The sequence below is a fragment of the Oreochromis aureus genome, linkage group 18, assembly GCF_013358895.1.
Source record: "Oreochromis aureus strain Israel breed Guangdong linkage group 18, ZZ_aureus, whole genome shotgun sequence".
Taxonomy (NCBI): Eukaryota; Metazoa; Chordata; class Actinopteri; order Cichliformes; family Cichlidae; genus Oreochromis; species Oreochromis aureus.
Window position 1 is genome coordinate 30,794,643 of NC_052959.1, and position 27,639 is coordinate 30,822,281.

Genomic DNA, 27,639 nt, shown 5'->3' on the forward strand with positions numbered 1-27,639 from the left:
ACGTTTTATTTCACAATTTAAACTGAACGACCTCCTTTCCCCACAAGGCCTCAAAATGTGTCTGAGAGGATTTCATTGCGTAGACCACGAGATGGTTTACAAAAAGGTATCAACCTTAATATGACGTATGCTGTACTTTGTGAATAATCACTCCTTTATTTGTTATGCAACAATACAAAATGATTTACAGGCGTAAAAGAATTTCACAAATACATAAATAAACACATAAATATCGTTATTTGCTTATAACTAAATAACAGCAGGTGATGAATGAAACATTAAGTGTTTATGATGCTTATCAATCCTAAATTTTGACCTCATATACCATTCAGCTGTTTTAAAAAGCCACAACTGATGAAAAATCAAGAGCAGGAGATTTGTCATCAACCAATCACCTGCCTGTCATGCTGGGACCACACCACACAATATCTTTGTGTTTAAAGGCAATATGAAATGCTACACATATAAAGGCTAATTTATATTATTGAGCCCTGCTCTCAAAAACAGACAGAGATGTAAAACTGTCTGTGAAAGTTATGGTTTGCTTAAAGTTATAGTTTTAAAAACATGTTTAGCGCCATCTTCTGTCAGTGCAGAACGTGACGTCATGTGGTCGGTTGGTTGATTGCGGCCAATAGACTTACATTAGTTTATGTTAGTTAACTTGTGACAGAATCGATAACTCAGAGGAAAAGTAACGATACTAAAACTAAAAACTAGTGGAGGTGATCACTTCTATGCTGCCCCTGACTGCAACAATGAGTTTGATGTTAAAACCAAGAATATACTGTCCACTTTCACTGTATGTCTCTTTAGCAGGAAGTGGCTGGTCGCTGTTTGGCTAGCTGCACTCAGACAGGAAAATCCACCTGTTAGCCGTAATGTTCGAGTTTGTAAAGCACTTTATAAATGAGGACTGTGTGGAGGAGAGCCTGTTTGAGACAGGTGACAGGTGGTTTCACCGGGCTGACAGAAACTGGTTTTTCCTCCTCTGGCCAAGTTTACTGAGGGGCGCAATCAGCTGATGCACTCAGCACTTTTTATGCAATAAAATAATCTTTCTCTTCTCGAGCACATCCAGACAGTTTACAACATAACAGCCCACTACATGCACATCACACCAGGAATCCAATCAGTGCGTCTGCAGGGAAAGCATGCTGATGGATGTTAGGGTTTCTAATAGCCTTCGGTAAAAAACTGTTATGTTTTTGGTGCGATATTCATGCAGTAACCTGTTATGTAGTTAACTGGTTGTGTTTCAGAAAAGAGAGAATATTTTTTTGCATAAAATAGTGCTGATGGCATCTTGCCAATATCTGCTTTGCGAGCTGATTTCACGGCTCAGTACACCCGGCCTGGTGAGGAAAAGCTGGAGTGTTGGACTCCAGCTTGTCGGTCTGGGGACTCCAACAGGCTCTGCTCCACACAGCCCTCGTTTATAAAGTGCTTTACAAACCCGAACATTACGGCTAACAGATGAATTTTCCTGTTTGGTGCAGCTAGCCAAACAGCAACCAGCCACTTCCTGCAAAAGAGACAGACAGAGTGGACAGTATACCCTCAGTTTCTTAACATCAAACTCATTGTTGCAGCCAGGGACAGCATAGAAGTGATCCCCTTAGACTCATTTTTAGTTTTAGTATCATTATTTTTCCTCTGAGTTATCAATTCTGTCACTAGTTAGCTAACATAAACTAATGTAAGTCTATTAGCCGCAACCAACAAAATGACCACATGACGTCATGTTCTGTACTGACAGAAGATGGCGCCAAACATGTTTTTAAAACTTTAACTTTAAGCACTTATTTCTTAAATCCAGCTTCACAGACAGTTTTACATCTTTGTCTGTTTTTTAGAGCAGGGCTCAATAGTGTAGCATTTCATGCCCCCTTTAATAAAGGTGACTTAATCCTTGCTGTGACTTGACTCATAGGCATAATTAAATGTCTAATTTCTCTCAGCTCTATGTGAAGGACCAACTCAAGAAGCAGTACTGGAGTAGTAGGTCACAAGATTTGAGTCTCACGGGAAGTCAGTATTCATCTTAATGTCCCCATTTTTTTAAGCTTTAAACTACTTTGTTAGGTTCAGCAAAGTTTGGGTTAAAACAGACGTTTCATTGTAAACTAAATTCCGAGCTCCTCTTTTATTTCTTGGATTATCAGTTTGAGCAATCCTGTCTCACATAAAAATTATGACTGATTTTGTGATAAGTTAGATTTAAGTAAATAACATTTTTCCATTGCAACATTAATGAGAATGCAAATTAGATTTATGGGAACCTAATTTGTTTTAGGTCCAGGGCTGGAGGTGCATACTGTGGGTTTACCTTCCTGCAACTTAAGAATAACAAATCATATTATAAACCAGCATTTGTAAAATGGAAAGAGATATTCTAGTGAGAGTTTTGTACTACACTAGTTTTGCACACTTGCCACATTGTGACACTGTTACCTGAAAACTACGTCTAAGTCAATTCAGTGTTAATTTGAAATTCATATAAAGCCTTATAAACGTGAGTGACCAGCCTCCATCTGACTGACAGATTGATCAGCTGCAGTCCTAATGGCATGCTGGACCAGCAAATAATAAAAGTATAAATTTAAAAAATCCATATGCCTGTTTTCAGATGAGCATGGATCTTTCATTAGTTACTGAAATCATCTTAGAGGCCTCAGTTTGGTCAGCCATTATTAGGCTATATGGTGTGGTCTCAGCTTTGGGCTACTCTGGTTCGATTAAAAAAAGACAGCGCTATCTGATCAGTTCTGTAGATGTTTGCTTAACAGGAAGAAGCTAAATTGAAACTCTGTGTTCTCACAGCTCTATAAAGTTGCCTCCCCTCCACATGTCCTCTGGAAACCACACCTCGCCATCTGCTTTCAAACTTTTCATCCGTCAGTGGCGTTTAAGGAGTTTGGACAAGAAGCCAGAAGAGGCGGGACTGTCGGTCTGCACCTCCTCTTTGGCTTTGGCCTTCTCCTCTCCGAGGCCAAGCTCCCCCTCCAATTGCTCCAACTCTGACTGGTCCAGCAGCTCAAAGTCCTCCACCTCGCTGTCCGACTCCTCGGTCAGCTCCAGCAGCCTGCTCGATTCTGTGAGTCTCGCCCGCTTGGGGTCTTCAGTTGGTGTCATGAAGCTGACCGCTGCTTCTATTCTCTCCTGGATGGCAGCCGTGACTGCAGCGGTGATAACTTCACCTGCCATCTGGTTGACCAAATCGAGGGCATTAGTGGACTGGTCTTGAGGTTCGTGCTTGGATTTGATTGGATCCTGGAGCCGAGTTGGAGGTGAAGCAAGGCCGAGGCTGAGGTCATAGTCGTCGTCGCCATTGGTGGTCGTGCCATTATCAAGTGAAGGGAATTCAGGCAGGCCACCAATGAACGGTTCTTCTCTGTCAAGGTCTGATCAAAGTGGCCCCGACACAAAAAGAAAGAAACACCAGTTACCCAAATATGTGAGACACGAAGTAGCTCTCTGTGTCAGTCAGAAGAGCTGTCAAATGAAACTTACCTTCTGAGTTCTCAGTCTGTGGTGTGTGTCCCTCTGACAGGTTGAAAGTACCATTGTCTGTCCATGTGACATCTGACACCTCTGTGTCCGAGACAGACATCTCTTTACACACTGTGGAGTCAAGCTGGAGGGGAGAGACACACGCAGACGTCAGATTTTATAGTGCAAACCCAGATCTGAGCTGGTAATTGGTTGACTCAGACAAAGTGGTGACATCCGGGACTAAAAGATGAAGCCACATAACAACTAAGTGCATGAAACTGCAGAATCCTGAAGTCACTTGAGGTTTACAAGGCATACGACATATTCTTTCTGCATTACATTCATTACATTTGCACAGTGATTTGAACACTCTAATAGTGAGCGTGACAGGGAAGTGCACTCAGTGAATTCAACCAGCAGTTCAGTGTTTGGCATGAGGAGAAAAACTTTAAAGCATTTCTTGCCATTGAATTTGTCCCATGCTGACGATGGTGATGTGGATCACGTGTACTGAATTTTACTAGCTTTAACTGGATGCTATCAGTCAACACAGACATAATTAGATTAAGATGATTAGCCAACCTTTGGAAACATAGAGGAGAGGTCTGACTCAATGCCTTCTTTCTCATTCTGAGCCTGCAGGAGTCGCTTTTCTGAAAGAAAAAAAAAAGAAAAACATGGATAAGACTGATTTAGTTCTCTGGCAAAACACTGGATAAAAAAGGTAAACTGATTTTTACATGATAACAAATCGTTTTAATGTTTACCCGCTATTTAAATATGCATTTTTATTAAAAATCTACTCTACATTCAGTGTACATTTCTACAATAGTTCCTACATGCTATGCAGCATTTCACAATAATGTCAAATCTAGGTCAAGCTGTGACCTCAATGTCAATTTACCTGCACACCTGACTTTGGCTCAAATGGAAAAAAACAACAAAAAAACCCACCATCACCTTTGCAATGGTAGATCTTAATGAACTGCAGAGGAGAAACAACAGACCCTTACATTATGCTTGTTATGTGTTGTTGAGATATATGGCTCATACTGCATATGCCAAAGGTAACATTTAGCAGTTGCAACAAAACTTCAGTTAAAGTTTTTAAAGATTTGTTCTGGTTTGGTCTGCATGATAGAAAAATGAAGGTCATATAAGTTTGCAGCAGTTTGGCAGGTGGTTGTCTTAAAAAAAAAACACATGGTAAGTCACTTCCTGATCTCATGTACTTGTTTGGATAATGAGTAAAAACAAATTGCACGATATTTACCGTGGTTCTCTTTGATTTTCTGAAAAAACTCCCCGATGCCAAAGTCCAGCTTCTGCAGAACTGGCTCCAGCCACGAGCTGATGTCATGAGATGAAATCAGAGGCCACAGAAAGACACCCAACACTTCACAGAGAAAAAAAAACAATGTCAGCTTATTTTGCAGAATAAAATGTGTTCAGCAAGCTCAAATTCAGCATGCGATATTCATCATATGTGTTGTTTAACTTGTGTTGTCCTTGGGATTCCCATATACTTGTTTGCCATTCACCTAGGGACCATTTTTGGCCCGAGGACAACACAAGGGGTATCAATGTGTAGACTCTTTAATAATCATTATTTATTTGCTAATTATTACACTAATTAACGGTATACCGATGGCACACCGCTATTGCACTCAATTTGGTGAAATAACTCTCAGAAACCAGACAAAAAAAATGTGATTCAAATGTGTTTTTCAGTTGATAACTTGACCTTTTGTTGAGCAAATCTTTGAGGACTCACCTAGAATATATGAGATAACGATCCCTGGAATGTAGCGTCCTAAGACAGCAAAGAAAGTGCACACACTGCAAACCAGCAGGCAAAACTAAAACAGAGAGGCAAAAACAAAGAGAAGTTTTTGCTGTCAGTTGCAAACTAAACTCTCCCTCAAACACTAAAATGTTTTAGTATTTGTGTCTTTACAGATATGCAAAATCCCTCCCGGCTTCAGCTTCAGACACAAAGTAGAGACAGTGAAGTTATAAAGCAAATAGGTATTTTCCAACAATGCTGTTTTATACAGATTTCTATAATTTATTAACTAATTCTTATACTAATATATATATATATATATATATATATATATATATATATATATATATATATATATATATATATATATATATATATATATATATATATATATATATATATATATATATATACATGCTTTGTTCATGACATACGTCAGGTATGTCGTCTCTGCCTCACCTTGCCTGGGTTCTGCTTTTTGAAAGCTGATGTCTCTTGCAGAAAGAGTCTGAGGGAGTCAGTAAGCTGAGGTCCGACCCCAGTCCGGCTGTCCTGGCCTGAATCAATGATCTCCCAGCTATAAAGAGACAAAGACAGAGGAATGTTAATTAAATTAATAACACTCCTGACTGTGCTTGGAACAATGGGCCTCTAAAATGGAAATTTGGAGGTCTAATGATGCTGATGCTAATAGCCACCATAATTTAGACATTAAAGGCTGAAATTGTCATGGTCTTGGGTCTGTTGCCCAGAGTTCTGTGTTTTTAAAGTTTTCTAGTTCTGTTGCATTTACTGCTTTAGTCTGTTTTCATAGTCCCCTCCAATAAATTGACTGGACTAGATCATGCTGACACACTTTACGGTGACTCCGCATTAAAAATAGGACCAGCATTTGACTAACTAAGAAGGGGATTACATTGCTGTCAGAGGTTTGAAATTCTGCTTCGTTGAGGATCATTGATAAATTTTAGTCCAAGTAAAAAGCCACTCCAATGCAAATGTCATTGTCTAAATTAGTAAGCCTACAATAACATTGGCACGATGACTGTGCAGACAGGTGTGGGATGGGAATAGGGACGTGAAACTGGTTTCCATGCTGTGGCACTGCTGGGAATTCTCGGCCACCTGATGATTTATAAAACTTTCCGCTCCAGGATGGGAGCTCCCAAACATCACCTTCTATTTAAGCTCCACTATCAGCCCCTCGTGTTCTCTTCAGATATAAAACAGCTATGAAAGGCACAGGTGTGGCTCATGTGTAGGTCATGTGTGATAAATAGATATGAGTATGAGGCAGCTAAAGTCATCTTTCCTCTCTTAGCTACTTTCAGTTCCCCAGGCTGTAACGCAATGCGCCAGTAATATTAGTAAAGCTAAAATGTTTTCAGCTGATAAATGAGCATCTACTAGTGTATAATGTAACACCAGAAAGATTTCTTTGATTGTATTTTGTTTTACTCCAAAAACGACAGTATGTGCAATGTAAGCTGACACCAGGACAATGATCCAGCAAGCCCACCTCTGAATGGCTCAAAAAACAAAGAAAAAGATTTTGTAGTGGCCTAGTCAAGATCTGGACTTAAATCAGATTGATGTGCTTTCTCATGACCTCAAACAAGGGGCAAAATACTACTTCTAGAGCTGTTTAGCCTACTATATTCTCGTGAATATGATGGAAATAAATAGCAAAAATTTGCAGAAAGAAAAGCATAAATCTGCAGCCAGTTATTACAAAATTCTCAAACTCAGTGTGAGCAGTCTCTTACACCAAAATATACCTATGAAATGTAATCACTCTGCAGAAGAAAGCATCAATCTACCCTGCACCTTTGTCTCGTCGTTGTCGAAGTTTATTCTGGTCTCTTTTTTGGTTTACTTCCTGTTTTATTTTAAAGGTTAGGTCTTCATGTTTTTTTTCTGTGTTTCCACTTCCTTCCTTTGGTATTTGGCCTGTCCTCTTTAGTGTTTGATTAAATTCACCTGTACCTTGTTACCCTTGTTTTCCTGCTGTCTATTTAGCTTACTGACTCATTTCTCAGGTTGTTGTTATTGCCTCTCCCTCATCCAACCTAAAATAAACAAGAGCATTGCAAGTTCAAACATAAATCCATAGTGTACTAAGAGACATTTCTACTGTTGTTCAGACCAAATTAATCTGTCACTGCCAGTGTATAAGCTGGAAATGTCTCAACCATGTTCCTCATATTAAATATCCTACTTTATCCAGCTGAGGATGGAAACTACATGTCCTGTGGTTGCAGCTGTCCTGGAAACAGCTGGTGGGAAATGATGATGGGGCTCAGGTTACTACAGCAGCTAAACAGGTTTCCACCAGTTAACCAATGTTGGCTTCATATCAAAATACTGACAGTTTTGTAGACTGTGTTACATTTTACACAGAACCTAACTCTTTTCTGAGTCTGATGTAACCTCAGTGAATGATTGAGTAGGATCACTACTTTAGCCTGGTGGCTCAGCAGCATTTGGCAATTTAAGGCCACATGTTTACCTCCAATGACCTGCGCTGAAAGTCTGTCACTAATAATACGAGCTTGTTCTTTCTTTCTGAGTGCAACTTGATACAAATTTTGCACATACTGAAAAAGGGACTTGACATTTGTAATTTTTTCTTTACTTCCAGCAAGGTCTGACTTAATGTGGTATTTCTGACAGATCCCAGATTTATCCCTATTCTTGGCAGGTCTTTAGGAAAAGCTTATTCAGCCTAAGTATTGCAAATTAGCATTTGCTGGCAGCTGCTAATACTGGAAACTATCATCACCAAGGTTGGTTTTCTCTTTTCCTTGCACAGCTTTTAACTCCATATTCACAGTTTCCTCTGTCTACCGTCTCACAAACAGAGCATTAAAGTAACTAAACTTGACTACTAAGGTGATTTAACTGATACCATCCTATGCATGCAACTGGTAAATCTCATATGGTGAAATGCTGCTGACAGTTGCTGCACTTCTGCAAGCCACTTTGCAACCCATCTTCTGCCCAGAACCTCATTTTTTTTGCTTACTAACACAATCACTGCCATGTTTGCAGTCATCTCCATTATTCTTTCATCCTTGACCAGCATTAAAGATGGACTCCACCAATTCGTCGTTATATTTACTTTTATTACACTGTCCGACCCAACACAGATCATTTGCATTGACTCAAAATGATAATCCAAATTGTCTGTATAAATTTATAATCCGCTACGATCCAAAAACACCCTGTATTTGTGTTAAAAAAGCAAAACTGTTCTAGTTCAACCATAGAAATTAAACAGCCAGAACTTATCAGTTAAACTTCCACTTTATCTACAGCTCAGTCCAATTCTCCTTCCCCACAATCATGCTTCAGTTTGGCACCTAGGCCACAAGAAGCGACAGTATCTCATTTACACCCATCTGACCCACACACCCAACCTTGTCTCACATAACCCTGATGACGAAAACTCAACCTGCTGATCCCCTCTCGACTTCCAGCGCCCTGTAGGAGTTTGCTTTCCAGGCAAGATGGAGTGCTGAACATGTGACAGTAAAACTGCGAAGCAATTATAGCAACACGGATGGGCTGACAAGGTAAGAATTTATCCATTCCACGAAAGCCAGACATCTTCCTAGAAAGACATGCAGCTCTTCTGTAAAGTTTCACCACATTTGTTTGTTTGAGCTTGTTGCTTGGTAATTTCTTTGGCAAATCCAGCTTTACAGCTGACACAGAGACCTCTTGGATGTGATGCGATCCAGTGCCATATGGATGATTGCTTGTTCTGAAATTAGTAAATCCCATTTAGTTTTCCATCCAGCTTGACTTTTACAGTAATATTTGAATCAGCTGAGAAATGAATGCACATTCGGCAGATGTTTTGACCTACTTTGATCTTGACTTTTCTGGTGGGGGTCACCAGACAGACAAACTTTCTGCTCATGGGATTTTCTTAATTCTGTTGTTGCATTAAGGCTGAAGAAGGGAAGCTAGGTGTGATTTTGCCACACTATATTCCTTCTAAATACATGCTAAAATCTTGAAATCTGTTCATTAACACTTGTTAACACTACCCTTTATCTTCACCTCATCATCTTCATTGCAATCATGACACAAGAAGTGAAGGAACAAACCAAAACGCTTTTAAAGAAATGCTAAAATCTATCCATTTCTCTGAGCAGAGTAACACACATGGTGTTTTGATCGTTGACTTTTCACGTTAACAAGTAAGCTGGTGGCAAGTAGCCATCTTTCATCCTCATTTATATATACCGACAGGCGATGTTAATAACATTGTTTGATTTTTATCAAGATGACCAATCAGACTTGTCTATCCAGACATTGCACTAGAGCGCACCAACAACCCATACTCCTTAGAAGCAGACTTGGAAAACGTGTGATTGGTCCACAACTGAGAGGACCAACCAACCAACAGGAATGATGTCAGTAAACACACCATAACATCTCAATGGGAAAGGAAAAAAACACATTTTAAGACACTGACCCAGCCTTCCACTCCCCAAAACTATAAATATTGGGTATATGTTCACACTTCTGGGTAGCTTCTGTCTGCAGGATTTTCAAGTGAATTACATCTCACCAGTTTCTGACTTTAGATTTAACCAAAATGTGTTTGCACAACTTAAAGGAAAGTAATAGTCAACTTTCAACATGTGCATTCTCAAAACTCCTGCCCCATGCACTCTGGATACCTATTGAGAAAAGACTATATCATGTTTCATTGCCCCAGACTATTACACACCACCACTGAGCACCGTTATCCACTGGTGTGTCATCATTAGTTACAATGTATGAAGGATTCAGGCAACAGTCCAATAAAAACTAAAAGGCCAATTTCTGCTGAAAACTTCGCAACCAGCTGGGGAATGACGATAGAACCATCACATGAGCAGCTGTTGGGCAGATATCACTTTTTAGACAATCAGCAATCTCTGAAACAACAGGAAAAGCGGCACGTCTGAGCCTCTAACAAGCCCGGTGACGGCAGTTTAAAAATAGAAAGACAAACAATGCAAAGAATGGCGGCAAAAACATCTCAGCTCTTCACTTGTGACTGGGAAGGAGGGGTTTATTAATGACCTCCCACCCCCCGTTTATGTGGGTATTTACCACAGAAAACCTGACTCTGAAGCAACTAATATCTGAATAAGTTCTGCGTAGAGACACACAGATAAAAAGACTGATATTAACAGAGTGAGAAATCAGAATCCCGGCTGATCGAGTTTACAGTTAATGCCTTTGTGAAAGGGCAGTCTGCATGTGTCTGCGTAAGAAGCCAAAACAAACAAGTAATATAAGAAACCAGTGTAACAGACAGACATGGCCCAATGACACAACTTTTCAAAGTTTATTTGTTCTGTGGTTCTTGTTTATTCAGACTGACATCAACAGTTGAATGTATTATAAATTTAATAATTCTAGTATGAACTAACTTTACGTTGCGATTCTTTAGTAAGTTCAGGTCACCCTCCCAACACCCCAAAAATAAAAAAATGTTCTCATGTTTTCAGTTTTTTGTTAAAGAACTTGAGATGTTCAGTTAAAAGTGCTACATCATCTCCTTCATTTTTGCTAAAAAAAATAAATAAATCTCAGATCCATGCATTTTCAAGCCTACAATAAAGGGACAAATACAAGCAAAACTGTCCAAATATCTGCATGTTTCAGACTGTAAAAACAGCTAAATTGTTTCTAATGGATCTGGGTGAGCAGACCAGACAGTCATTGCTCCTTAAAACTACTCTAGCTTCCTCTCCAGGACACAAATTCGTACCTCAATCCTGCCCCATGGTCTTCAGGAGACATCTCAAGGTCTTCAGGCACCTTCAGAGGGCTATATGGTGCAACAAAAACTGCCAGGTAAAAACTGGATCACGGATGAAGGTAGAAAAAAAAGAAACACTTAATTTAATTTTTTTACAGCTGTTACAAAATGCAAACCTAGGCTTGAGGTAAACTCAAGTTTTAAGTGTGACACACTGCACGAGAGCAGCTTCTGTTTATCCTCAATGAAGCCCCGCTTGGAGTATTTCAAGTGACCCCGTCTAAAAATAACCGAGTCACACTACATTCCATCCGGCAGCCATCAGGAGTACAGAGGGATGGGGTTGGGTTAGGTTGGGGTGGTTTGGGTGAGGTTGAGTGGAGTGGGGTGGGGGGCAACAACAGCCTGTATCAACAACACCGATCCCACAACAACGGTCTCCTAAACACACCTGCTCATGTTTCAGCGATATGCACTGGACAAACAGATGAGAAGAAACACAATGTTGTCTGTGTGTTGATCGATGCTGTCAAAACTTTTAGCTGAAGGGAAACTCTGACGCTTGTCATGCCCTTTTCCTTTCAGTATTGTGTGGGCCTCGACCCCAATTCACTGTCACTTATGGACACATAGTTTCCCTGCTTTTGTATTTGTGTGGGTGTTTAACCCAAGAAACAACATCCAGGAGTCAAAAGAAGTTCATGTAAAGACCACTTCAGGCTGGCTCCAAAGACAAGACGTTACTGTAGAAACGTGTTTACGGTGTAGTACTAAAAATAATTTTGACCAATTTATTATAGCTTTGACTGAGACAGAAAGGTGTAGCTGTCAGCAGGCTTCACCAGAACTGGACTTCTTAACCGTGTTTGTGCTATTTGTACCTTTTTGGAGTATTTTTATGGAATTATCATAAAAATAATATGTTTACTGTGTAGTATAGACAAAACCGGAGGTAGTTTTCCAATTACATTTTTGGCAACAACTTTTGCTAATTTTCTTCTTTAAAACATTCAACTTGGTAAACTACTTTTAAGAGGAAAAGCAACAAAGTTTTGATGTAATCACTGTTATTCTTTATACATGACTTAATCACATCACTTGACTGTGATGAAACACTCATAGCTGGTTTATGTGTTGTTTTTACTCCAGCGGACCCCAGGTCCAATCAGAGCAGGCACTCTGAAACACACCCACTCCATCCCAAGCGATCTGATTGGTTCAAGTGCTCCCTGTCACGTCTGAATCTGTTCCGGCAGTGTGGAAACAGCTGAGTCACTCACAAACACATAGGCACAGTAAGTAATTAGGCACACATTGCACTCAGGTTTCACAACTCTTAAGAAACTTTGCAGTTGTTGTGGGAACACAGAGTAGCACAGCACTGAGTCTTTCTTCGAAGCCAACGCCACAAACACAAATTCGTATGTGTCGCATGACATTCGTCTACATCTATAAGCGCCATCATTTAAACACACAAACGGCACTGACAAGATGCTTGACCAACAGTTCTTTCACTTTCCCAATACCAGTTTTATTGATTTGGCATTAGTTTACATCCTGTAACTCTTGGCTCCACAAATCCACAAAGCTGGGATAATTTAAAACACCTGTGTGTGCTGGGCTTTTTTTTAAAGCTGATCACTGGATAGTTCTCATATTGATATTATGATAAACCTGAGAAACAAAAAAAATCCTATTGAAGCAATCACAGTTATCTCTCTGTTTTGGTTCTATGTTCTGCTGTGTGGCTCAGCCTGACTTGTGTTAATGACCTTCCAGGTGCAGCAGGAAGCAGGTTTTACCAAATAAGCTATTACACCCACTAAGCACCAAACAGCAGACAGCAGACAGGCACACGTAAATGTCAGCTGTTAAAGTAAACAACGACAACAGCTTCAACTCTTCTGGGAAGGCTTTCCACAAGTTTTAGGAGTGTTTATGGGAATCTTTCTTCCAGAAGCACATACTGATACTGATGTTCAACCTGGCCTGCTCACAGTGTCTCCTCTAATTCATCTAAAGGCATTCTATCAGGTTGAGGTCAGGACTCGCTCATCCATGTCTTTTTTGACATGTTGGAACAGGAAGAGGCCATCCCCAAATTGTCCAAATTGTCTTAGTATGCTGAAGAGTTCCTTCCACTGGAAATAAGGGGGCGAGTCCAACTCCTGAAGAACCACCCCACAACACTCTCCTTGTAACCGCCAACCCCAGATTCAACCATCAGATTGCCAGAAGTAGAAGCATGAATTGTGACTCCAGAAAACACATCTGCACTGCTCTAGAGGCCAGTGGTGGCGTGCGTTACATCACTGCATCTGACACTTTGCATTGCGCTCAGTAATGTAAGGCTTGGATGCAGAAGCTTGGCCATGGAAAAGCATCCCATGAAGACCTCTATGCACTGTTCTCGAGCTAATCTGAAGGCCATTTGAAGTTTGGAGGTCTGTAGCAACTGAATTTGCAGAAAGTTGACAAACTCTGTGCACTATGTACCTCAGCATTCGCTGACCCTGTTCAATGATTTTACCTGGTCTATCACTTCATGGCTGAGTTGCTGTTGTTCGTAATCGCTTCCACTTTGTTATAATGCCAATAACTTGTAGCAGCGAGGAAATTTCGCAACTGGACTTGTTTTGCAGGTATCACGGTACCACTCTGGAATCCACTGAGCTCCTGAGAGCAACCCATTCTTTCACAAATGTTTGTAGAAGCAGTCTGCCTGCCTAGGTGCTTGGTTTTTCTATACCCGTGGCCATGGAAGTGATTGGATTTGGATGGGTGAGTGAATACTTTTAGCATGTAAGCGTATGTTCCTCAGGAGTTCGTGGAGACCACACGAGAGTGAAAAGGAAACTAACATTCACCATTCACATAACATGACTAAAATAAATGCCAACTTTTACTTACATTACTTGCTACATTATTTTTACAGTTATCAACAGCCCTCCCATGCCCCCCTCCACCCCCCCCTTTCCACAAACACACACACACACACACACGTAGATATACGTGGCTGGCTCACACTCCCCAGCTGTCAGCTCACATTTTGGGTCAGCACCTAATCTCCTGCAAGCCTTTGCCTGAGACGTGCTCTGTGCCTGATGTACAATTACCCACAAGACAGCTCTGACAGACAACAGCAGGTGGCAACAACACAATCCCATCCTACCAGCCAAATGTCACAGAGACAGACAGAGGCAGAGTACAAGACAGACTGTGGAAGTGTAGATATGCAAATAAGGGCAAAAGAAATCTGAAACAATCCAAGCTCCCAACATAAATAGATAAATGTACTGCAAAAATTTAGTGCAATCACCTGAGACCTGAGGTCCACACTACAGCCAAAAATAAAGCCAACATATCAGTGCTAAAAACTTCAGTTCCTCTAATGGCCACTTGAGGCTGTCCCAAAGTACATCAATCCCCACAAGACTGTTGAAATTACTAAATTCACTGCAAAAACGAACATGTTTATAGTTTGATTAAAAAAACATTTTAAAAAACCTCTTTAAGTAAATTATGCCGTCAATTCAACTGCACAGTGGAAAATATTTTTATAACTCTACCTTTTTGGATTTTTTAAATTAATGTAAGAAAAGTAGGCATCTTGAAATGAGAACTGTGGTGACGCAAATGTCTGGAGTCTGGAGAACTAGCCAGTCCAAGACGTTGGTGATACAATTATGGATCTCCAATTATTTATTAGTCTGATACTTAGCACAAATTAGCAGCTATCTTCATGCAGCACAGTCTCATCCAAATATGGCCACTTCGTACCCCCAAAAAATTTAAGTCCACAAACCAAAAGGTGATGTTGATGTAACTGTTGTACAGTTGGTACAGTTTTGGTCAGACGTTTACTCACATTCATTATGAGGCAGTTGCAACTTGGACACAGCTGCATGTTCCAACAGGAAAATGATCCCAGAAAAACATCACAACTGGTTTTGAAATTGATAAAGTAGGCTAACATTAAGCTTCTGGAGTAGTCTTCCCATAGTCCCAATTTCAACCCTACTGCACATTTGTAGACTTAATTTTATGCTTGAAATTCACATCTGTGCTATGTAACCAACCAAAATAAATGAATTCTACCAATTCTGCCAAGAGTCACTTGGATGAGTGATGAAACATTTCTCCCATTAAAAACACTACAGCCAGATGAACAGAATTAACTTTTTGGCAAATATTAGTGGGCATGTATTTATACTTTGACCCTGTGTGAATTAGAGAAAATCCCCCCAAAATGCAAAATTGTGCTTCCAATTCTTGTTTTTTAAAGTCGTTAAAGAGGTACGCTGTGCAATCATTCCACCCAGGAAAGAGAACAGTTTCAGAAATCATTAACAGCCCAAAATTAACATGAAATTCATGCACATGAGTATAACTTCAAGCTACAGCTGTACTTGTCACACTATTAACATTTTTCAACCAAAAGTTGTCATCAGCGCCACTGACTCAAACACTGAATACATAGAAGTCAGAAACTGGGTGAAAAAAGTCCAAATGAAGATTACAAGTGGACCTTTATTTATTAATCATTTTGGTTCAGTTGGGTGAACTATAACTGAAATGACACAATTATTATGTCGATGATATTAAAATGCAGCGTGTGAGGTTTGTGTCACTTTAGTTTCAAGTACAGTGTAAACTGCCCCTGACCTGGACTCACCCGACTATCTGTTATATAACTCAGATGTGTTGCATCCAGCCTGGCGCCCACAAATCCCTGTCACCTCCGCTGAATCCCACGGAACCTTTAGAGCCGGCATCGAGTAACGGACGACCCCCGCCCCTTGCACCACTAACACCATTTGAAATGAGCGTGTAAACCAGCTCACCAATGTGACTCCCCTTCAACGCCATCACCACCTGGTCACAAAACAGACTGCCAAATGGGTCATGGCTCAGCACCGCAAACTCTGAGAACGTGCATTAAGATATTTCTATTTAATGTATTCAATGCCAAAATTTTCATTTTTATCATGGTATTTATAAAGAACAATCACTGAATGGTACTTTAATGAACAATTCAAATAAATGGGAACTGTCAGAAAGTACAAAGTAAAAGAACAAAGAATAAACCATGATCAATACCACTAATTCCAAAATTTGATGTCATCGCTTATAGTTTTTTGAATTGCTTGTAAATCCTCAAATTTTCTGATTATTTACATAAAGGATGACAGGATTTTTTCCTTGAACTCGACTGTATATTTACTTGTTTTCAGCTCATGCTGAGCAGGTTTATGTGTAACTTTATAAAAGAAGAAGACAAAGAAGAAAATCGTCTGAATTTCCTTTTAAAACACGATCACAAAGCTTTTTCTTTTAAAGATTCTTACAGCAGAAATCATTTACCCTACCCATATGTTTAGCTCCACAGTGACATAAACATACGGTGAGGGTAACTGGTGACATAAAACTGTACAGTATCTAATCACCGACAGTTAATGAACACTATAACAAAACAAGAGTCCATAAAAAAGATTTGGAAAGAGACCAAATCTGACCAGTGAAGGAATTATTCTACAGTTACGTATCCTGAAATATTGAATCAAATAATGTTGCTATTTAAAGGGGAACTATTATTCCTTTTCTTATTTATCCATCCATTATCTTCTGCTTATTCAATTGGGGGTTCAGTGAGTGGGGAGATCTAAAGTATGGCGATCTCAGACACACACCTCTGTATGAGAATGCAGAAGTCCCACCCAGCTTCTGTTCAAACGTGCTGTTTGTGACGGGCTGTACCAAGGCCCAGAATATGATACAAATGAGAATACTGATTGAACATGTATATGAACTTGGAAATGAGCAACACATACCTTCTTTGAACCTTATTTTCAGATTTTAATGCAGTTTAAATCTCTGTTGTTATTTAACAATTTTCCTTCAGTCTGAAAACTTTAGGTCACAGTTTCAAAGCTCGGGTGTCAGATTTTAATGGAAAAATACAAACAGATGACTGGCATCACTATTAGATTAATATTTAATCTTTAAAGTTATGTGTAGAAATTGTAAAGTCACACTGTCGCCTAAACAAACTGAATAATTTATGTTTGTGTGCTCAGGCTCCATCCAGTGGCAGAAATAAAAAACTAAGGATAGGGATGGAAAGACAATCATGTAAAGAAATGATTCTTGTTTTCTTACAGAGAGGAGAGAAGGATAAAAACATGCTTATGAAATTTCCCCTTGTGGGACTAATAAAGGTATATCATATCATATCATATCATATCATGCTCATCACCGAGTTCTCTATGATACACTTTTTAAATATTTCTTCACAACAACTGAACAGTTTTGTAAATAAGTTTGTTTGTTTAGTTCTTCATAAAAATTATTTGAGAAAAATGTCATCCATCCTTAAGCCATCCATTAAGCTCTAAACACCACATCCAGAACACCCAACTAACTGTGAATGGTACTTATGACCAATGGTCAATGGTGTTTGATCAGTGGTTGTTCATAAATGGTCATGAAAATTTGCATATTAATGATCAAGAAACTGACTTCACAGCCAATTGATCTAGTTTCAGTCATTGTGCAAATGTCCTGTTTATAAAGTTGAGGAAACCTGCAGTCAGCTGAGACTGAAGAAGTCACTTGGATGAGTGATGAAACGTTTCTCCCACTGAAAACGCTACGTCCAGATGAAAAGAATCAACCGTTTGGGGTCATCCATCCAGTTTCTTCTACTAATCTAATTCAGATAATGGGGGTGTGGAGCTTATACTATGCTGTCTTAAGGCGAGAGTCAGGGTGTGCCTTGAAGAGCTCACCCTCCATCACAGGAGAGAGACACACAGAGAGACAGACAAGCATTCACACTCACATTCACACCTACAGCAAATTTAGAATCAGTAATTAACCTAACACCATCTGTGTCTTTGGAGTTTGGGAGGAGGAGCCACAGTAGCCGGAGAAAATGCACGCAAACACAAACACCACACAGAAAGGCCCCAGACTGGATTCAAACCCAGAGTTCTCCAAAAATTTTAAAAATCAAAAACTTAAAACTGAGCTGAGTGTCAGGGTGATTTGTGACAGAAAGATAGCTTTAAGAGTGAAGGGAAGGATGGTAGTGAGACCTGCTGTCATGCATGGTTTGGAGACACTGACAAAATGACAGGAGGCAGAGTTAGAGCTGGCAGGTTTAAATATGCTGGGATTTTCACTGAGAGTCACCAGAGTGAGCAAGATTAGAAAGAATAGGTATTTGGACAGTTCAGGTTGAGGTGTTTAACTGACAGTTAGAGAGACAAGGCTGAGATGGTTTGGACCTGTGCAAAGGAGGGACAGTGAATATGTTGGACAAAGGATTTAAAGATGAAGATGCTAGACAAGAAGAAAAGAGGAAGGCCACAGAAAAGATTCATGGATGTAGCGTAGGAGGACAAGCAGATGGTTGGTGTGACAAAAGAGGATGCAAAGGACTGGGTGAGATGGAGGTGGATGATCCACTAAGAAGAAGATGAAGAAGAGGTGGAGAAAAACTAAAAATCTGTGTAATCTACAGCACCTGTTTCATGCAGTGTAAAAAATGTGACCTGTTTCTAATAAGAATCTTTTAAGTGAAAAGGCACAAACATGGACTATTAGGTCTAACAGTCTCTTGTTGGTGTTGTTCCCGGATCAACATAATAATGTTTGTCCGGAAGCATCATTGGATCTGACCAATCACATTGTGCTGTCATATCATTGTGACTTGGGAAAAAACCTGCCGATGTCCACTCAGGAAAAGAAAAACATAAAATGGGGTGGTAGGGTCAGGGTTAGGGTTACGGCCTCGGGTTTATGATTTGGTGTGTGGTGTGATGGTGTTTAGACGTGGCAAAGCTATCACATCACTACAATGTCATTGGTCACTTGCAATGTCCAACCTGGACCAACATTAGCTTTGTTGATCCAGGAACAACATCGACATGATATCAGATCGTGTTTGCTATTAATCTGTTTAGGCATCTCTGATTATCTAAGTATCAACACTAAGCAGCCAGTCACAAGCTTGCAGTTAGAGGGAGGTTCCAGATCATGAATGCAGCTCTGTTCATAGTAAAGGCATACTCCAGGACATGCAGATTATAGTAATGGTTAATTACAGCCTAATCTGATACCTTCCAGCTGCATGTCCTGTCTTTCAAAAAGAACCAAATTCATTCCATATATTTACTTTCTGTTGATCAACTAATCCGCTAATTAAGTAGGCATTTGAGTCATGCATCACAAGATACGCACATGAACTGCGTCATGAAACTGTAGGTTTCACTGTTTGACAAATCACACAGTTTAGTCTGACACACACAGGAGATATTAGCAGGGGGATTAAATTAGACAGTCATATGTGAGCAATCAGCTCTGCAGGGCTGCAGCTGAGAGTCAGGACGAGACCCGGCTCTCTCGCAGAGGACTCAGTCATGCATGATACAGTATTTACAAGAGATTATTCAAATTTAAGGCAGAGAAGTTGTTTTAGAATCACTGCACATCGACGCAGCTGATCTGCTCATCCAAACCATGAGCGCCAAGAAAAACAGCTTTTAGAGAGTAACAAATAAATCAGGTTCCCGTTTTCAGTTTGCATCTGCTTTGTTTCTGACAAATCATGTTTTACCAGTTTTAAATGAAAATGCCTCTGAAATATCCTCAGCACATGCAGACATGTATAAGAAGCATTTCAGAGGTATAAATGGACTCAGAATCTGAAGTTATTTAAGCAGAACATTATATAACCTGCTTTTTGTTTGTTTTTTCACAAGCTTAAGTTTTAGCCTTGGCTCACCTTTAATAACGCACTTAATCGTCTTTAAACTCATTATTTAAATGCACCTTGGATGTTGCAACTGTTCCTTTCCTTGGATTTTGTCCTTTACCTTTGACCTTTTTACTAAGAAAAAAATCACCTTCAAACTACAAACAACTGAATGATGCAGGAAGTAGGACACAGGTGATCAACTGTTAGCGTTTAATAAACCCAAAACATTAGCTGCAGTAGCAATCTGCCAGCCAGTGTCCAGTCTGACTGTTTTGGAATTTTGCATTGTCACATGGACCTCTGTTAGGTGACATTCAGAAAAGTCAAGGCTGCAGTGCATCTGTGAAAGCAGGGATAGCTGCAGAAGTAACCCACCAGAGGCAACAATTTAAAAAACTTTGGAATGAAGGTTTCAATCACTGCCAATCGGAGGAGGCGCCAATTAATATCAAAGACTATTCAAAAGTTATGAGACCTGAAAATTCAAGTTCTGCCAAAGCCGGATGATTTTAAGTCTTTTGTTAAAGATCTACTACAGCAGCCCATCTAATATGTGAAATAAAATGACTGAAATCAATGGTATCAAAACACCACCTTGTCCTTTGAGGTCACACAGACTTTTTCTAGGTTTCATTACACAGACAGTCTATGAAGCATGGATGTCTTAAATCTCCATTCATGATGAAGTGACTAATGAAGTTATGAGTATTTCACAATGACAGCCACTGAGGGCTGGTCTGAAAAGGCTGGGATGTTGACAGTGAACACTGTGAACACTCAGCTTGAAGCTTCACAACATAACTCAATGTTTCAAATACAACCTACGAATAATTACTGAAATATGCTGAAGCATTTAATGAGTAGCAGTAAAGAATAATGCATCTTCAGCCCAAAACTCCTGTGTGATTTTGTAATTGTAAAAACTAACTGAGTTCATCGAGTGTGTTTACATGGTCATGCTGCTTGTGAGGTTTATCCTGGTTATATCCAGGAAATTACGTCTGCAGAGAAACCTGCTGCTGCAGGTTCCTGTATACATGATAAACATTTGTATCCTGGTTACTGATTAGTGCATGATATTTGCACAGGAACGTGTGACAGCAGCAAACACAAATCAGCAGAAATGCCTGGTGTGACATTTCTGTAACTGTGACTGCAGGCTTTAACTCCTTCACACCCCAGAGACTGAAATCCATTTCAATAAAAGATTGTTTGTGTTTGTGTTGTATTACTTGGCTTAATCTGCACCTGCACAAGTAGTCAGCAACACACCAGCATATTCACGTTTTTAGAAAACAGGGCAATGGGCTCATGTAGTTTTCAGGTAAATATATGTCATGGTCCCTGAGTTTTGAATTTCTTGTGAACTGATGATTCCCCAACCAGGTTTCCTCCTCTTAAAATTAAGTTTTCCTTCCCACTGTTGCCAAGTGCTTGTCTCATTGGAGGTCATGTGACATTTGGGGATTCTTTCTAATATATTAGAGGGTCTTTACCTTATAGAATAACGCACCTTGAGCCGTTTGTTGTAAATTAGCACCATATGAATAAAAGTTAATTTAATTTTTGTTTTTGAGAATCCACTATGAGCTTTGTTTCCTATTTTTTGTAAGTGTTTAGTTTACTATTAATAGAGTTTTTATTCACTTATGTTTACAACTGCAAATTTTCAGTTGTATTTTGTATTTAGTTCCCTTTTGTTCCCTATTCTGTTCCAGTCTAATCTCTTTAACTTGTCACGAGACAAAGAAAGACAATAACAATCTTGTTTCCCCATTCTGTTACTTCCTGTTTTATTTTGGTATTCGTTGTTCTCTGTGTTCTCTCTTGTTATGTTTTCTTCAACTGTGTTCTCCACCTTTTTTCATTTGCCTCATTAGCTGTCTGTACTGTCTCAGTCGTCCCTTTGTCCTTTGTCACATCGCCTACATTGTTATGTCTCGTTGCTCTGTGTTCCCTAAGAATTACATTCCTAGTTATCCCTGGTATTTATATTCCCTGGCTCTGTTTGGTAAATGTTTTGGATTTTGGGAGTTTATTTATTTCTTATTTATTTATTTCTTGGTGCTACAAGCATTACAGGTTCAGTTTTAGTTAAAATTCAGTTTCTGGCATAATATTGTGCATATGTCCAAACTCAAAAAGAGATCATAGCTAGAGGTGATTCATGAAGCTCCACTGTGTAACGGCACCACACTGCTGCGAGTCGATTCTTTCTGCAGTTGAACAACAGAGTGAGACGTCTGATTACTGAAGCTGATTACATCAACTTGATTTCAGGAGTCACAAACATCCAATTAAACTTTCCTTCATGTGATATCAACAATTTAAGCTGACCAACTTTTTGTTTTTCAGCCAGGATCCTCTTCACCTTTCAGTTTGTGAAAAACAAGTTGTGTCAGACATCGTTTAAATCAGCATCTAAGATCAGATCTGAGCAGAAGCTTGATGCAGATATGTTTGTTCTTAATTTCGTTGTTTAAATTGACTTCACTGTCCTATGGATGCCTTCAGGTTCAGGAAACAATGAATACCGCATTAGCATCTTCACCAATATGAAGATTTCTTCCTTCAGAGTAGCCCTGCGTCTCTGATATGTTTTAAAATCCAAACACTCCCATTGTAATTTTCACCAAACAAACAACATTAACAAACCTGCACATCACAATCACCTGCACTTAAATGTCTTACCTTGTTGTCATGCTGTGCCATAACTGAGCTCCTGTGAAAAAAAAACCCAGATGTGTTATTCATCAGCACTCACGCGCTCACACCCACTACAGAAACAGTAAAAAAGTTTCTTTGTTACATTTTTGTTATTTTCTTGATATCTGTCAGCTGTAGCAGTTTACTAACATCAGTACCAATAAAAAGCAGGCAGCTGGCAGATGGATGGTGATGTCCCGGTGAACTGTGGCAAAGAGAGAGCTGAGCCTGAAGGCTTAGCTATTGATTTATTGGATGATCTACATTCCTGCCCTCACCTATCGAGCTGTTGGTGGTGACAGTAAGAATATCCCCTAAACCCGGATAGGTGGTAGAAAATGAATGGATGGAAACAATGAAAAAATGGCTGGAGCAAACTGTAATGTAGTTACCACAAGCTATGATTGGGCACTAATGTAATATAACAACCATGTAATAAAATAATGTTAAAAGAAACATAATTTGTAGATGAAATAAATGCTTAACAAAGTCCCTTTTCATGTTTCCAACCACAGGTTAATGGGAAATAATGCTTTTATTGCATGTTGATATAGTGCTAATGATTACTGTGATGCTATGAAATTATACTTAATGACGTGAAGTATGGAAAAACAGTTTTCTTTAATAGAAGTGTTAGGTAATGATAATGAAAGTTTTCTACAAAGAGAAAACTATACTGATAACATTAAACTTAAATAACTGCTGACATCAGGAGTCCAATGTGTTTAAAGTGTAATTGTGAGCAACAGTCAGGCTGATGAGTCACCATCCGCCATGAAAGATGATGTCTCATCCTTACTCATCGGGCTAATGAGCCAGGATGAAGCTGCAATCACGTAAACATCCGAACCAAATAGATTTGGTTGGTTTCAAAGCAGCCATTTATAACTCTGGTGAGGGAACATCTTGGGTTTAACCTGAATGGCTTATTTATTTCATTTTAATTTTCCTCTTTATTTGTCAGGGATGGAAAAAACATTAATCTACTAATAAAAAAGATCCACTGTATCAGATTTAGCTGTTAGCTATTTTTCATCCGCAGTCCCTGAAATAGAAATATATAAAAAGACATCATCAATAAATAAATTATAGTAATAAAAATGCTGTTGACAATTCAACATAATAGACCAAACATTTACCAGTTATTTCAAAACCACAGACAGTATCCACATCCCATATATCCATTACCCTCTCTCATAAATATCAAATACATCTAAATAATATATAAAAGCCTCTCTATAACATCAGGGGGAAAAAGAGTAGAAATGTATGCTAGTTTTCAGGTGTTCAGGAAGCTTCCTCCATTCTCTGACAGCTTTAAAAGAAAATCAGAGCTCCTCATTCATTCGATGCGTCTTTTTGCAAATGTTTTATATTCTTGTCAACAGTCCTGTTAGTTTATAGGTTTGTGCAACAGCCACATCACAATCCTCCCCTTAAACACTCCCTGGTGCTTCCTTTTTTCTCTGTCTTGTGTTTGTTTGGTGCCCTCCCCCCTTGTTTGTCTGTCTGTCTGTGTTTTTGTTGTGGATGGGTGTGGGCGAGGTCTCCCTTATACCTGGCTCCCAGCTCTGCTCATCCTGCACACCTGCCAACAATCAGCCTCACCCAACCTGTTCATCTGCCTTCCATCATCTCCACCGTGTTAACGTTTTCTCCAACCATTCCTCGCCACAATGCAGTTTCTACCTCAGTAATAACACCAAATTAGAACTTAATTGTAGCAAATCTGTTCTAATATTTCTTATCACAAAGCTTTCTCCATTTTTTCTTCTTCAGGAACATCACCCAGCTGCCCGTCAGTCTGCTTCTCCCTCTGACTACCTCAGCTTCTTACACTCTTATCCCACTAAAACCAGCTTCAACCTCCTTTACACACTATTAAGATCTCTGATTAGTAAAAATTATTTGGTTTTGCCCTGTACTTGGGTTCCACCTTTACAGTCTTGGTTGTAATAGATCATTCATTATTTTCTATAATTAGGGTATTTATTTTTTTACATCTTCTAATCTCAGTGTCTGTCTTCTTTTTAATTATCAGGGGTTGGTTACTCCCACAAAGGCCCCGCATACATTATTATGCTATTACTACATCTGCAGCAAAAGTGGTCCTGACAATAATCTGTCCATTTTCTCAAACTCTGGATGCGACGCTGACGCCCTGCACCAGCTTTTGGTTCACAGTGATATTACACAAGAGTGCAGCCTGGCCCTATTTCAGCATCACTTGATGTCTCTGTCACATAATACACAGACTCCTGGGACACAAAGTCATCACTTAAAAGTTTTTAAACTGATTTCAAGCAACTTTTTAAAGTACCTTTACACACCTTGTGCACTTTGACAAACACTTTAGTATCAGTTGGTCTTTTATCGGTGTCAGCATTTGTATTTAAATGTGTTTTGGGGAAGTTATAACTGAAGATCCAGAGTTATGAGATTAAGGCAAGGCAGTTCCTTACTAGTTATTCTTCTCTTTAATCGGCTGATCATTTGGGGGTTACCTGCGGATCTGGACCGAATTACATCTCGGGTGGTGACCGTGATGACCAGCAGGGCCAGGAGGACAGCTAGGAGGGTGTAGGCCCGAAACGAGCCAAAGGCCACAAACCTGCAGGGAAACAGAACAAAAGTTTGACTCACAGCAGCTCACTCAGGTTGTTGTGATGCTCTCCACGGTTTAACTCTGTGGAAGTTTTAGCAGATCAATGTTTATTTTTGTACTGCAGCGTTTTATACAACATGATAAAGCTTTATATTTTCATTTTTGTATATATAATTTTACATTAGTGGATGTTAAAAAAAAAAACCTCACCATCTATTGTGGAGCTAAAATATTCTCATATTCTTTGGCTATTATGACCCTGTGGCACAATTTTGTGCTTTTCTGCTTCCCTTACTCAAAAAATCAGGATGCAAAATTATAACAGATCTGTGTAAGAAACACTTTCTAACAGCAATCTATCTATCTATCCTCTTTCAGTGCATTAAGCAGAAGCACTGCAGCAGTATAGCAATACTGGAATATATAAAAATACAACTTATACAAACAAAATTAAATGAACACTATTTGGGGTTTTAAATGTTTTTTAAGTATGAGAAAAGAATGAGAGAAGTGAAATCTGTTTAAACAGACAAACAAACAAAAACTGGACGAATTTCATCTCAGGAAGTCCCAAATTATTATGATTTTTTTTTTGTTTGTTCATGGTGGTAGCGGTTTGTTTTGACAATGTCCCTGATACAGATATTACTGACGTCAAACACACCGAAAATATAAGAAAAATACAGAAAACAGTTGTAGCAGAGTATTTACAACCCCTTTTTAAAGATCGTCATCATTAGTATTATTATTATTTGTGTGTGAAGTACAGATGAATTTAAAAGTAACAACATCAAAGGATTTAAAGATATAATAGAAAGAAAGGACTAAAGATGAAATAATTACGCCTTTAATGTGGAATTACTAGGATGTCATGTTTTTTTTAACAGTATATTCAAAATTTAACTTAAAGTCATAATTAATTTTTCTTTGATTAACAGGAGCTCAGTGCTGTGAGATATCCCTGCGTCATGATGCCTACCCGAACATCGCGTTGGCTGCAGCAAACAGGGCTGAAGTCCTGCATGGTCTCCGCCTCCAGCTGACCAGGCCGGTGAGGCGACACCCTGCGCGGCCGGGAAGGGTCTCCTGATCCCGGCTTGGCGATCCGCCGGCCGCGGCCACCTGCCCACCTCCGGCGGTTCCTGCTTCCCAGCTCCCCAGCATTGAAAAACGACCGGGGTCCCTCCGCTCTGCCCCTCCGATCCTTCAGCAGAGATGGGAGTGAAGTAAAGCGGAGACTTTACTGAGCTATGTCCGGTTCTGAGGTTTCAAAATAAGTGTCTCATAAAGCGTTCACTTTTTGAAAATAGTCTAAATGTTCTTTTTGCAATGAAAACTAATGCGTTTAAATCATACAGTCTTATTAAATTACTTTTTATCTCACGAATATATAGTTTACATTATTATTCACAGAGCAAAGATACACAAGTGAAACAAATGCTGTAACAAAACATATGATTACCAATTAAAAAGTAGCATGAAAGTTATTTTTTAAAGAAGTATAAATGAAAATACAAGTAACTCAAAATTGTGCTTAAGTGATGTGTTTGAGTAAAGGTAGTCCTGCTCTTGAACAGTGCACAGAAGGGGTGAAATTAAAAGAAAGAAATGTACAACAATTTTCTATCATTTGTATTAATTTTTCTTATTTTAACCAAAGGGTGGTAACTTTATATTTGGAAACCTAGGTTCTACATTCTTATACCTGTAATTAAGCAATCATTAAAATTATCTGCATTTCTTTTTGGCATATGTTTTTTTCTCCCTTTATTTTGAAAGACCAAATCATCATGCTTCCTGTATAATTGTCTCAACTTAAATCAGCTGCACACTTCCATTCCTGCCTCTTGTGTTGTTGTGGTTCAGGTTGGTGACGTCAGGTGTGTGTGTTTGTGTGTTAGTGTGTGTGTACATTTATTGGAGTGTAACGTCTTTTGTTTGTGCTTTATTGTTATCATTATATTGCCTGTGCGTGTAAAACACGGAATTACTACTATATACTGTATATGTAACTACACCTACGTTAACTTCTTTAAGTACAATGGAATCAGATGTTTCTCAGCAGACAAAGTTAAAAGACTGAAGAATAGCTGCTTGATGCTGGTCTCCACCCATCCTGAAAGAGAAAGAGAAAGTCAATATTTAACTTCAGCATTCATCAGAGACCCATACTATGAATCTAAAGGGAGGGAACAGATCTGTTTATGCCCAAACTTTAAACATGCCTGGTTTCTAAGAAATAAGCTTGAACAGCTTGGTGGGTCATGCTTGTTTTTCTGCCCACTAGTGGTAAAAATCACTTAGTCCAGCTTTAAAATGAACTTTAATAAACACTGTGCAATAAAACAGTACAGAAATAAGACAAATGTCACTACAAGTGATTCATGTTATTGTTACTGGACAGCCTGTGTTTGAGTTTCTTCCCACAGATCAACGAACATGTTTGGCTAGCTGAGATTCTAAGCTGCTGTAGACCCAGAGGTGAGATGGACGCAGCTTTAAGTAAAAGAAAAAACAAA

The 27,639-nt window shown here is 39.2% G+C and overlaps 1 protein-coding gene across 1 annotated transcript; it reads right to left on the reverse strand.

Moving 5' to 3' along the window:
• Positions 1-1,806: 1,806 nt before the first annotated feature.
• On the reverse strand, positions 1,807-26,319 carry retreg1 (reticulophagy regulator 1). Its single transcript, XM_031728967.2, has 9 exons — positions 26,100-26,319; positions 25,020-25,126; positions 22,501-22,531; positions 5,741-5,858; positions 5,270-5,354; positions 4,769-4,891; positions 4,078-4,148; positions 3,514-3,637; positions 1,807-3,404 (listed from the first exon to the last, which is right to left on the reverse strand). Exons 1-9 carry the CDS (start codon positions 26,282-26,284, stop codon positions 2,899-2,901), a joined length of 1,350 nt encoding a protein of 449 aa, XP_031584827.2. The 5' UTR covers positions 26,285-26,319; the 3' UTR covers positions 1,807-2,898.
• Between the last annotated feature and the right edge of the window lie 1,320 nt (positions 26,320-27,639).

What these genes read in the sequence shown, in the direction of transcription:
- retreg1 (XM_031728967.2), bottom strand. Translation starts at nt 26,284, where the DNA reads ATGCTGGGGAGCTGGGAAGCAGGAACCGCCGGAGGTGGGCAGGTGGCC. An exon ending in AAAAGCAGAACCCAGGCAAG is followed by an intron (nt 5,355 to 5,740) that starts GTGAGGCAGAGA and finishes TCTCTGTTTTAG; the next exon opens with TTTTGCCTGCTGGTTTGCAG. An exon ending in GAAAATCAAAGAGAACCACG is followed by an intron (nt 4,149 to 4,768) that starts GTAAATATCGTG and finishes TTTTTCTTTCAG; the next exon opens with AAAAGCGACTCCTGCAGGCT.